Source organism: Pyxicephalus adspersus, chromosome 8 (genome assembly GCF_032062135.1).
Source record: "Pyxicephalus adspersus chromosome 8, UCB_Pads_2.0, whole genome shotgun sequence".
Lineage (NCBI taxonomy): Eukaryota > Metazoa > Chordata > Amphibia > Anura > Pyxicephalidae > Pyxicephalus > Pyxicephalus adspersus.
Window position 1 is genome coordinate 35550186 of NC_092865.1, and position 11476 is coordinate 35561661.

The following is an 11476-nucleotide window of genomic DNA, read 5'->3' on the forward strand; positions in this document are numbered from 1 at the left end:
TATTCATTTATGCACATTATGCCATATTGAACTTTATCACAATTTTGATGTTTTGACGTCTACTATCTGAGTATTGTACTTACACATGGATAATATACCTATCATACTTGATATATGTGCATTTAAAGAACATGGTTATCAGTCTTTATTTTCATAACAACTTTAATGCTCTGCTATCTAAATACCACACGTAAATATCAACTATTTATAATACCCTGTATATTTATATATGTATTCTAAGGCCTGGTCAGTACCAGTATTCTCCAGACACCCGTCCCCCAATCTTACACCGCAGTCTTCACCTAAAGCAGCCCCCGCTCAGCCTCGGGAGACTGGTTGCGTCTACCAGCACTCGGTTGCCCCCAGGACTTAGTGCGCGAGGGATGCTGTCTGGAGATAGGCCGGCAGCTGACCAGGAGCCCACTGATACGGAGTACAGAATTATCAGGAAATCCAAAACAAGCCGAAGTCAAAACACAGGAATCAGTCCACCAAGCGAGGTACAAAGAGAAGGGCACAAGCAGAGTCGGGGTCACAAGCAAAGGTCAGTCCAAGCAAAGTTCAAACAGAATGTCAGGAACAGGCAAAGGTCAGTAACAGAGAAACACTCAAAATCACTCCAGCACAGGTAAGCCCAGCAGATGCTACAACAGGCACTGGTGACTGGGAGCAGAGAGGCTATAAAGTCCCAGCAGCCAAAAGCAGTCCAGAACCAGGTCTGGAGCTGATTGGCCTCTAGAATCCCCTTCAGCTGTGCACAGCCTATCAAGCGATGCTGGGGATGCCAAAAATACATCAGGGAGCACCTCTAAAGGGGAGCAGAGGCTGCTGCTATCTTAGTTCTCCTGGCTGCTGCAAATTCAAATTGTCTAATTATACCCATTATGTTAATGGGCTAAGACCTAATCTACATTTGTATATTTTTACAACTGTTTGTGACAATTCATTACAATATAAGCCTACTTTGCCAAAAAACCCAAGCTTCCCTTCTCTTCTTATTTATATCTACATATTCAAACCATTGGGTGGCATTAATAATGCTTGACCAGGTGTTATTGGTTTACTATCTTCACTTGTAACAGTTTAAACACCCAAATCTAGGGAGCTCTTATTGAGTGTTATAGCAAACACAAGTTTGAAATAACTTCATGTGCTATGTTTATCTGATACTAAAACTCCATGCATTTGAGAAAAACAAACTATCGTGGGATTTTTTAAAATATCTTCACCTGGTTACTTATATCACTCTAAACCTTGACAGGTGTCCATTTGTCACAGTTATGAAACACCTACCATTTATAAGATCAGGAGCCTGGGTACATGTTGTCACATTAGCAGGCAGGATGAAGCTCCTACTTTTGTTAGTGGCAATTGGGCTTTGCTCAGCTCAATATAATCCCAATACAAGAGCTGGCCGGACATCAATTGTCCACTTGTTTGAGTGGAGATGGGACGACATTGCAGCAGAGTGTGAAAGATACTTGGCACCCAATGGATTTGGAGGAGTTCAGGTATGTATTTATTATTACAAATATTGCCCCAGATTAAACGCTAAATTTCATGCATGCATTTGCAGTCATAGTTTTCGCTATGTGTTAATATTGAGGCATTCTTAGAAGATTCAACCTCAACAAACTGTTAAAGCCAAGGTATGTGAAAAGCAGTTTTTACAAAATATAGGGTAGTCATCATTAATTTTTTCCTAAAACCCGAATAAAGAGGCAAAGCAGTTGGCTCAGTGGTTAGCACTCTCAGCTTTGCAGCGCTAGGTCCTAGGTTCAAATCTTGCCCAGAGCACATCTGCATGGTGTTTGCAGGCTCTCGCCTTGTCTGCGTGGGTTTCCTCTGGGTACTCTGGTTAACTCCCACATCACAAAAACATGGAGTTAGGTTATTCGTCTTTCCATCCATAAATTGTCCTTATTAGACATAGATTGTGAGCCCCTTTGTGGGATAGTTAGTGATATGACAGTAGACTTTGTACAGTGCTGTGGTATATGTATATAAATACTCACTAATAATATATACATATAATGGACATAAAGGAGCAAATCAATCAGACTATTTTTTATATATATTATGTATTTCTTACAACTGCACATATATATACGGGCTCTTTTTAGATATGTGCTGCAAGGAAAAATATATACTTAAGGTGTGTGTAGAACTTTTATAATCTTTTTATTTATAAAAAATTACAGTCCCCAAGAGTACATAGCAGTTTTTTTTAAAGTAGCCTATTTCCTGGCTATGATGTATTGTCCCTGCTACAGTCATACAAGAGTCCACACTAGTGCCACTTATAAGTGGAATCCAGTTAACCTAACAATATGTTTTTAAGTTGTAAGAAAAACACAGGAACATTACAGGAAATCTAACTCACACATTGAGACCTTAAAACATCTTTTATGAAGTTTTGTTTAGGAAGGCTAAAATGTTTAGTACCAGTGCAAAATGTTTAGTACCAGTGATTCATTTAACATTGCATATGTGCACCCCTCATGAACCTCAGATTTTCGTGGGTACATGGTCGATGGTGGAGGTATCCAAAACAAACAGATGAAAAGTACAGCATTGTCACTGATTATGCAGGTCACTTTACATGAAAATGTAGAAGACCAGTGTGGGATGGCATTTTTTGTTAAACGCTTTAATTAGGTCTAAATTGTATTAATTGTGATACTAAAAAAAAGACAAAATGTAAGATGTATCTATATTCCTGCTGCAACTATAGTTAGCATTTTTTTTTATAGCTCAAGGGCTGGATTTCCAGAGATGGTCTATGGATATGTTCTTGTAATGTATTCATATGAAAAACAAAACATTCCTGGCTGATGTTCTGTCCTACTTACTAATGCAATACTGCTAGGTTCCCACCCATTCTTCCTACTACATATTGGGCTCTATTTATAAATTATCCCCCCAGTCAATTTATCTGAAATTTTCTTAGATGGTCAAATCGCTCTACACTCTCTACACACCCACTCCTATTAAAACAATGACTAGTTCTGCTAACTAGTGGCCAAAAATTAAAAGTGCACAACTGTCATAAATGGAAAGAAATAGGAATTTAATTAATATTACGAGTGAATTGACAGGGATAAAATTGCATAACTGGAGCCCATTGAGTTCCATATCTAGTAGTATTTGCAATAATTGCTAATTTTACTAAAATGTAATATTAATACCAATCTTATGGGGGATTAAAATAAATCCTCTTACACTATTTTTAATTTTACCATTATAGCTGATTAATTGAAATCAAGATTGTTAAGAAGTATTTGCAGAATAAATAATTTGTCTGTGTATTTTACAGATCTCTCCCCCAAATGAAAATGTTATTGTCAGCAATCCCTGGAGACCATGGTATGAAAGATACCAGCCTATCAGCTACAAGCTCTGCTCCAGATCTGGTAATGAGCAGCAGTTCAGAGACATGGTGACCAGATGTAACAATGTTGGGGTAGGTGAATCAAAAATCTTGTTCTTCAAAATGTTTTCATGGTATGGGTGCTGATATTGGTGCTTTGAAAATTATTACTAGAGTGAGTTTAACACATACCCAGCAGCAAACAACAGTTTAAAGAAGCGATGTATGTAACTGTATGTGAGTAGTGTGGAAGGCTTTTCATCGTGCCAGTTTCGATGTAATACTAAAATACAAAGTTTCTATAAAACATGGCAAGTAATGAAGCTTCTTCCAAAATCTATGTTGGTTCAGCCTCTCAGGTATCATTATGAAAAATTCTTATGTAACTTTATAGTTCAATAGGATGTCCTAATAATATAGTATTTACTTACAAATGTAACATTTATTGCTGAACCACTTAAAGACTTTTTCACCAACTGGTAATACTGGCTATACATATGGATAACCAGCTTTAATTTAAACAATGTTTGAATTTGTCAAGATCCCTGCCATATAAATGTATACACTGTTGTATTTAGTCTTTTTTTATTTGTTTATTCAGTCCTGTGATTGAAAGCATGTTGAATTTTTTTTAAACTAATGAATAAATTAGGAGTAGACTGCATCAGTCCTAATCTAAGATTTAAAAGTCCCTTACCATTATCCACTGTGATAAATTAAGGAAAGTGGCCAAGGATCACAGTGCACGATCCTGGCAGATTGACAAGAAACATTAGCACTTCTTTAGAATTCCTTAGTTTATATTTACAGAGATGTGTTGCAGCCTAATGTATTGGTTGGCATGATAAAATGTTGCAAATATTAATATACTATTATATATTGTTACATTATTATTTATTATACCATGTATAAGTAAAAAATCCTAAAAGCAGATTATGTCAAACAGCTCAATGGAGAGAATCAAAGTTGTAAGGACTTTTAAAGGCTTAACTTAACCTGACTTTTGGAATACTATATCAGCCCTAAACACTCGACTAATGTTTAAGACACTTTGAGCATTTGTATAATATCATTCTGGTTTCTTCTTGCACAGGTATACATCTATGTAGATGCTATCATTAATCACATGTGTGGCTCCGGCATGGGCGTAGGAACTCATTCAACTTGTGGCAGCTATTTCAATACAGGTTCAAGAGATTTCCCTGCTGTTCCATATTCTAGCTGGGACTTCAATGATGGAAAGTGCAGAACTGGCAGCGGTGAAATTGAGAACTATGGGGACATTTACCAGGTAGGAAACCGGTAATTCAATCATGCATTCATCATTTTACTAGTCTGCCTTTCTATCCACCTACGTCTTCATCTATTTGCAAGTAAAGTAATATAGAATGTGGAATATTACTTTCAAATTTACTTTACTTGCTTTAAAATTGAATTGCACATCCTTTATTATGCAAAATTCTTATTCACCTTGGTCATCAAATAATTCAATATTTTCCACATCTTTAGGTTAGAGACTGCAAACTTGTTGGCCTTCTGGACTTGGCTCTAGAAAAAGATTATGTGCGTGGAAAGATTGCTGAATTTATGAACAATCTTATCAATATTGGAGTTGCTGGTTTTAGACTGGATGCTGCAAAACACATGTGGCCTGGAGATCTTAAAGCCATCACTGACAGACTGACAAACCTCAACACCAGATGGTTCCCTAGTGGAGCTAGACCTTTCATTTACCAGGAGGTAATTTCATGTATATTATCCCACATTAACTTTTTGTCTCCACATTTTGTAAACCTGGATGATATTATTTTTATTATTATTATTATTATTATTAATAATAATAATAATAATAATAATAATAATAATAATAAACAGGATTACAACATATTACACAGCACTGTACATTAAATTGGGGTTGCAAATGACAGACAGATACAGACAGTAACACAGGAGGAGAGGACCCTGCCCCGAAGAGCTTACAATCTAGGAGTTGGGGGAAGAAACACATAATAGGAGGGGGGATATGTAGTGGTGGGAAGTAGTGACAGTTTCAAAAGACAGAAGAAGACGGGTAGGCAAGTTTGAAAAATGGGATTTGAGTGCTCTTTTAAATGAGCAGAAAGTAAGAGAAAGCCGAATAGGACGGGGAGTACCATTCCAGAGAGTTGGGGCAGCTCTAGAAAAGTCTTGTATCGGTGCGTGTGATGAGGTTATGAGTGAGGAAGTCAGTTGTAGGTAATCAGAGGAGCGGAGAGAGCGGCAGGGGGAGTATTTTTTTTACCAGGTCAGAAATGTAAGTGGGACAAGAACTGGAGGCATTTGAAGGCAAAGCACAGGAGCTTGAATTTGATTCGAAGGTGAAATGGAAGCCAGTGTAGAGATCTGCAAAGAGATACAGCGGAGGAGGAACAGAGGGAAGGATAGATGAATATGGCTGCAGCATTCATGATAGATTGTAGAGGAGAGAGTCGGGTTAGTAGAATACCAGAGAGGAGGATGTTACAATAGTCCAGACGAGAGATGATAAGAAATGATAAGATATTACAGTGTGTTATAGGTTTAACTAAAACATGTTTACTTTGTCCAGTCCAACAAAGTTACAGTTATAGGGCAATCAATGCCCTGGGAGCAATCTGCTAAACTAAACTACATTTTATGGATTTATCAGAACCTTTAAACTATTCTTCTAAACACAACCCTATAAAGACATTGGCCCTGATTTACTAAAGCTCTCCAAGGCTGGAGAGAATACACTTTGATCAGTGAAGCTGGGTGATCTAGCAAACCTAGAATGGATCTGGTCCAGGATTCAAAACATTTGCTAGCAAATAGCAAATGATTTAAAGAAATCCATTCCAGGTTTTCTGGATCACCAAGCTTCACTGAAAAAAGTGTATTCTCTCCAGCCTTGGAGTGCTTTAGTAAATCAGGGCCATTATATCACCGTGTCAATCTAATAATATGACCTTTTGTCATACAACCTGTTTACTGACATCCATAAAGAGAGGGGTTTGCCTTTGACTTCTGTATGTGGCTTTTTCTTAGTAGGGCATAATTGAGTAGGTCCAATCAAAAGATATATGGTAGTATGTGGTAAAAAGTTTATGGTAAAATGATATACTAGTTAGTGGGCAGGACACAAATACATTGGACATTTGTGAAAACAATTGCTGTTTTATTGAGCTCTTAAAGCTCCTTAAAACACAGCGCAGATTTGAACCATTTTCTATCCTATAGAAATTGCACATACTGTATGGTTGCAAGTAATCTCCAGTAATGTATTAATCCACCATCCACAACAGACTAGGAGAAATCAGTTGATTGTGAAGTAGAAACCGGGCAGTAAATTGGCAGCTTCTTTACATGACATGCTTTGAAAAACAATCAAGCAAGGAAAAATGATGGCAACTTTGTCAAAAATTCAATTTTTTCAACCTGCAGGATCATGAAATTTTGATTTTGTCTTCTTATGGTAAAGACCATAAAGCCCAAAGAAGAAGAACTGCTGGAGACAAATCCAAATAAAAACAACTGATTATTAAATTAGTCCTCACCAAGCCATATCTTAATCTATAGGGGAAAAAGCGGGGCAGGATTGAGACATTTGCAGCAACTTTTTCTTTTATTTGACAGAGCCAAGTTTTGATAGAAGAGATTCAGACAGTTGTAACACTGCCTGATAATTTCTGTGAATGCTGGTCCCCCTCCAACCTTTTCTGTCTCAATGCATGTCCTGAGTCTATTGACCTGTGGGAGCACAGGATGTCCAAACTGAATTTTAGAATAATAAGTAAAAGAGGGACCAGAAGCTTTTATTTATCTAGACCTACCCTATGATGCTTGAACTTAGAAGCACTCAGCCCTGAGCACGTCTACTTTCAGAGCTGTCAGATGCCAGGCAATGCAGCTGAAAAATAGCTGATTGAGTACAATCTCTACAAGAGCAGCTTGAATGGAGTGCATAGGAGGAAATAAAAAGAGGCATTAATAATACCTTCATAAAGAGGGCTTGTCACAAGCCTATCCCATAGGAAGCTTTCAGCCCCCTTTCTTCTCCATGTGATAGTAAAAATGTTGAGTGTGCACCAAAATTAGAAATACATTTTTTTCCAGGCACTTTAACAGTTACCAGTGTGTACCCCTTTTTGGTATATTTTATGTATACATGCTTTTATTAGTCCCTACCCAAACTCTCATGCTTCTTAATTCTACTTTAATTTTTTTCATGCCCCCCAAGGGCCTACAATTACTGCTTTGAAATATATTACATATGAACTATAAGACATAGGCATATACAGAGTACTTATCTCTTACTGCTGCATATACAGAGTACTTACCTCTTTCTGCTAACACCACATACTAATATGTAGAATCCCATATAAATGGATTTGTCCCATGATGCTGCAAATAGATCATATATTTACCATTTAATTTCAGGTAATTGATCTTGGAGGTGAGCCAATTTCTTCCAGTCAGTACTTTGGAATTGGCCGTGTCACTGAATTTAAATATGGAGCCAAACTTGGAACAGTCATTCGCAAATGGAATGGAGAAAAGATGGCATATTTGAAGTAAGATAGTGATTAAAATGTATAATTTTTGCTGGATGAATCAACTTTTACAGCATATTACTTTGTTGTCACATGTGTGAGATTGATTTACATTTAATAGAATGAGTTCTGTATTCATAAGAGTGGGTCCATAAAGTAGGAGGAAGGTTTTATAACATTAGCCATCCTTACTTATATCTTTAAAGAAAAAAAAAAACAAAAACAAGTCAATGTAGAAGCCAGTTTGTGTACACCTCCGCTGATGCCTATAATTGTTACTCTCAGTTACCCAGGTGTATATGAAGGTATGGTTGCATCTAAATGTTACTTTCCATTCCCACTTTTTCTTACAATGCTGTTGTTTTTTTTGTTCTTTTGTTCAGTGTTGCTGTGTTTATCAATAATCCTTTTTTTGATTTACTCAGGTATCATCTTTAAATTTGATGATAATAATAATAATAATATATAATATTCATAATAAAAGTAATATTATAATAATAATATTAATTGTAAAATTGTCTAGATACATTATGGTCTCTAGATGGACCTAACCCCTACTCCGAAAAAAAGAATAAGACCGAGCTGAGAAAGATACAATAGACAGCACTATATTTTACATTAGTCTAAATGCCTAACTTTGGTAAAAATATGAATATTAGCCAGTGGTGTATTATTATTTTCTAATTACTGTTCATTGTTGTTTCTCCATAGGAACTGGGGAGAAGGCTGGGGATTTATGCCTAATGACAGAGCCTTGGTCTTTGTTGATAATCATGACAACCAGAGAGGACATGGTGCTGGAGGAGCCTCCATCCTTACCTTCTGGGATCCTCGGTAAAGTATACCTATTAGTATATAGCGTACTTGTTAAATATGCAGTAATGTCTTTTCATTTGTGGATTTCATCTGCTTAGGTCCACAATTAAGTTAACTACTTTGTTGAGGTTTCCAGCAAGTGTCCCTTTGTGCTGGTAGATCCTCTATCCTTACCATCTTTGAGTGATTATATATATATATATATATATATATATATATATATATATATATATATATATTAGTTAACCTGGGTATCCATGTTGCCTGCATGTAGAATTGATTTCCCCAAGGTGCATGGATTTCCCTAATGCTAATCCCTAACCAGTTGACATGGAATAGAATATTTGGCAAAAGTCATGGTAAGGACAGGAAGCATATAGCTAAATCCCCACACGGGTCAAGGAATTGATATTATAACGTTGAAACACATACAGAGGTAATGCCTGAAAACAGCAGAATCCAGACTACAGACTACGTTTGTAACCAAAGAAATTAAATTTTCACAAAAAAGGGTGTGGAAGTGACCCAACCAATCATGACAAAACTCACCAATGTACTACCCTGGTTCACTTGGCTCCCCATCTTCACAAATATACCAACCTATTAAATTAGGTTTATAGACCAGAACCAATAAAGCAATAAAAAATTGCAAGTGTGTACGCAGCTTAAGGATTGCAACTGTTATCTATTTATTTATTAAAATCGTATGCCAAATTTTCATTTTCATAATAGGATCAAAATGACTGGATTGGACCTCCAAGTTACTCAGATGGCTCCACCAAGCCAGTTACTATCAATGCAGACACCACTTGTGGCAATGACTGGGTGTGTGAGCACAGATGGCGCCAAATTAAGTGAGTATTGGGTCATGACCTCAAATTAAATCAAAATGGACTAATCCTTTTTCCTTTACTTATTGCTAAGTATTATAACCAAACCGTAGACTCAACAAGAAAAATATTTGAATATATATTAAGATATTGCTATTTAAATTCAGCTCAGTATATATTATACCAATATAACTGTCTTGACAAATAATAGTTTGTCCTGCATCTTCTAAATCAGTATGCAAATATATTTCTATAATTTTCATTATTGCTGATATACAGTTGGCAATGTAAGGGTTACTCATATTGGCCCCGATTTATTAAAGCTCTCCAAGGTTGACTGATGAAAGTGTATCCTCTCCAGCCTTACAGAGCTTTAAAAAATCTGGCCCATTGTATAAGAAATAATAAAGGTTAGACTACAAAATCTTACTCACTGGTGGTCTGTAGGCCAGATGTAGTTTTCTAAGCAATGTGTAAAAGCTTGTTTCTCTTCAAACCACTGTAGGTTTTCTGTTAATATAAATTTAGTAATATCTGAGTGATTCATTCAAACAAAGCCTAATTTATCATTCTCTGTGAAATTGTAGACTATACTTATAGACGTGGATGAATGTACTTCAGTGTTATTGAAAGACATTAGGTAGACATGGGAGAATGAACAGAAACATAGGTGTAATAGAAGGTGCCATTCTCCATTCTACACGAGTACTGTGTTCATTTTTGTTTCATCATTTTCATTGGCTTCAGTGCTACAATGTTTATATATTTAATTAAAATTGACAACATTCCAAGTGTACTAGTTGTCAATCATAATTACCTATAATGCAAAATATTAAGAATTTATCTTTTTGTATGTCAGACTTACCTGGTCTTTCTGGGCTCTAATATACGTTTTAATTTCAAGTCACCATGTTCTAATGGTTATGCCTTTCTTTGTTAGGAACATGGCCATCTTCCGTAATGTGGTAGATGGACAACCCTTCTCTAACTGGTGGGATAATGGAAGTAACCAGGTAGCCTTCGGTCGTGGCAACAGAGGCTTCATTGTCTTCAATAACGATGATTGGTAAGTGTTTTTTTTTGCTGTTTTGTGCATATAATTACTAATTTATTAATTTGAGTCCTCAGGATTACGAAGGTATAGACACAGCCCTAGTTCTAAAAATATGTAGTCTCTAAAAGTAGTAAAAAAGCCACTGCATGAACTTTTTATATGTTAGTTGCTTTTCTGAAAAGAAATAGCAATAACACATAAGGGTGTGACTTGCGATTATACTACTGTTCTCCTGTCACTTGATTTGCAGGTACATGGATGTCACTCTTTACACTGGTCTTCCTTCTGGTACCTATTGTGATGTCATCTCAGGCCAAAAGGAGGGTGGCCGCTGCACTGGTAGACAGATCACCGTGGACGGTACTGGCAAAGCTCGTTTCCAGATCAGTAACAATGATGAAGACCCCTTCGCTGCCATCCATGTTGATGCCAAGCTGTAAAATGCTACAAAAATGCTAAAAAAACATCTATTCTGCATAGAGTGAAGTGACCTCCCTGCTGTGGAGAAAGCTGAGTTCACATTTAAGTAAATGTAGGACATCTTTTTTCAGAATAGAGATTCACTATATATTGAGTAGAATGTTTTCTCTGTCTGTCAAAGTTTCTAATCCTGTCTGTATTTAAACCTAATAAACACATGAATTACTCTCTCTGAGTCATAATCAATTATAAACAGTTTTTTTTTTAAATATACATTGTACCCCTTCAACGTAGCATATAACAAACTCTATGCTCATATGGATGATCATCAATGTTGTCCACATTCAGTCTAATTCTCATATACACACAGTATATAGCTCGTACATTGCTTAAAATGATACCCAGGGAATGGGATCGATATTGTAATTAGTGGTAT

The 11476-nt window shown here is 36.4% G+C and overlaps 1 protein-coding gene across 1 annotated transcript; it reads left to right on the top strand.

Annotated features, from left to right (window-relative positions):
• The first annotated feature begins 1343 nt into the window (after positions 1–1343).
• LOC140337229 (pancreatic alpha-amylase-like) lies at positions 1344–11270 on the top strand. The gene is made up of 10 exons (XM_072420858.1): positions 1344–1511; positions 3317–3463; positions 4464–4661; positions 4880–5110; positions 7808–7941; positions 8632–8754; positions 8835–8871; positions 9469–9590; positions 10507–10632; positions 10871–11270. Exons 1-10 carry the CDS (start codon positions 1344–1346, stop codon positions 11058–11060), a joined length of 1476 nt encoding a protein of 491 aa, XP_072276959.1. The 3' UTR covers positions 11061–11270.
• Positions 11271–11476: the final 206 nt, after the last annotated feature.

What these genes read in the sequence shown, in the direction of transcription:
- LOC140337229 (XM_072420858.1), top strand. Translation starts at nt 1,344, where the DNA reads ATGAAGCTCCTACTTTTGTTAGTGGCAATTGGGCTTTGCTCAGCTCAA. An exon ending in ACTATGGGGACATTTACCAG is followed by an intron (nt 4,662 to 4,879) that starts GTAGGAAACCGG and finishes CCACATCTTTAG; the next exon opens with GTTAGAGACTGCAAACTTGT. An exon ending in GACCTTTCATTTACCAGGAG is followed by an intron (nt 5,111 to 7,807) that starts GTAATTTCATGT and finishes ATTTAATTTCAG; the next exon opens with GTAATTGATCTTGGAGGTGA.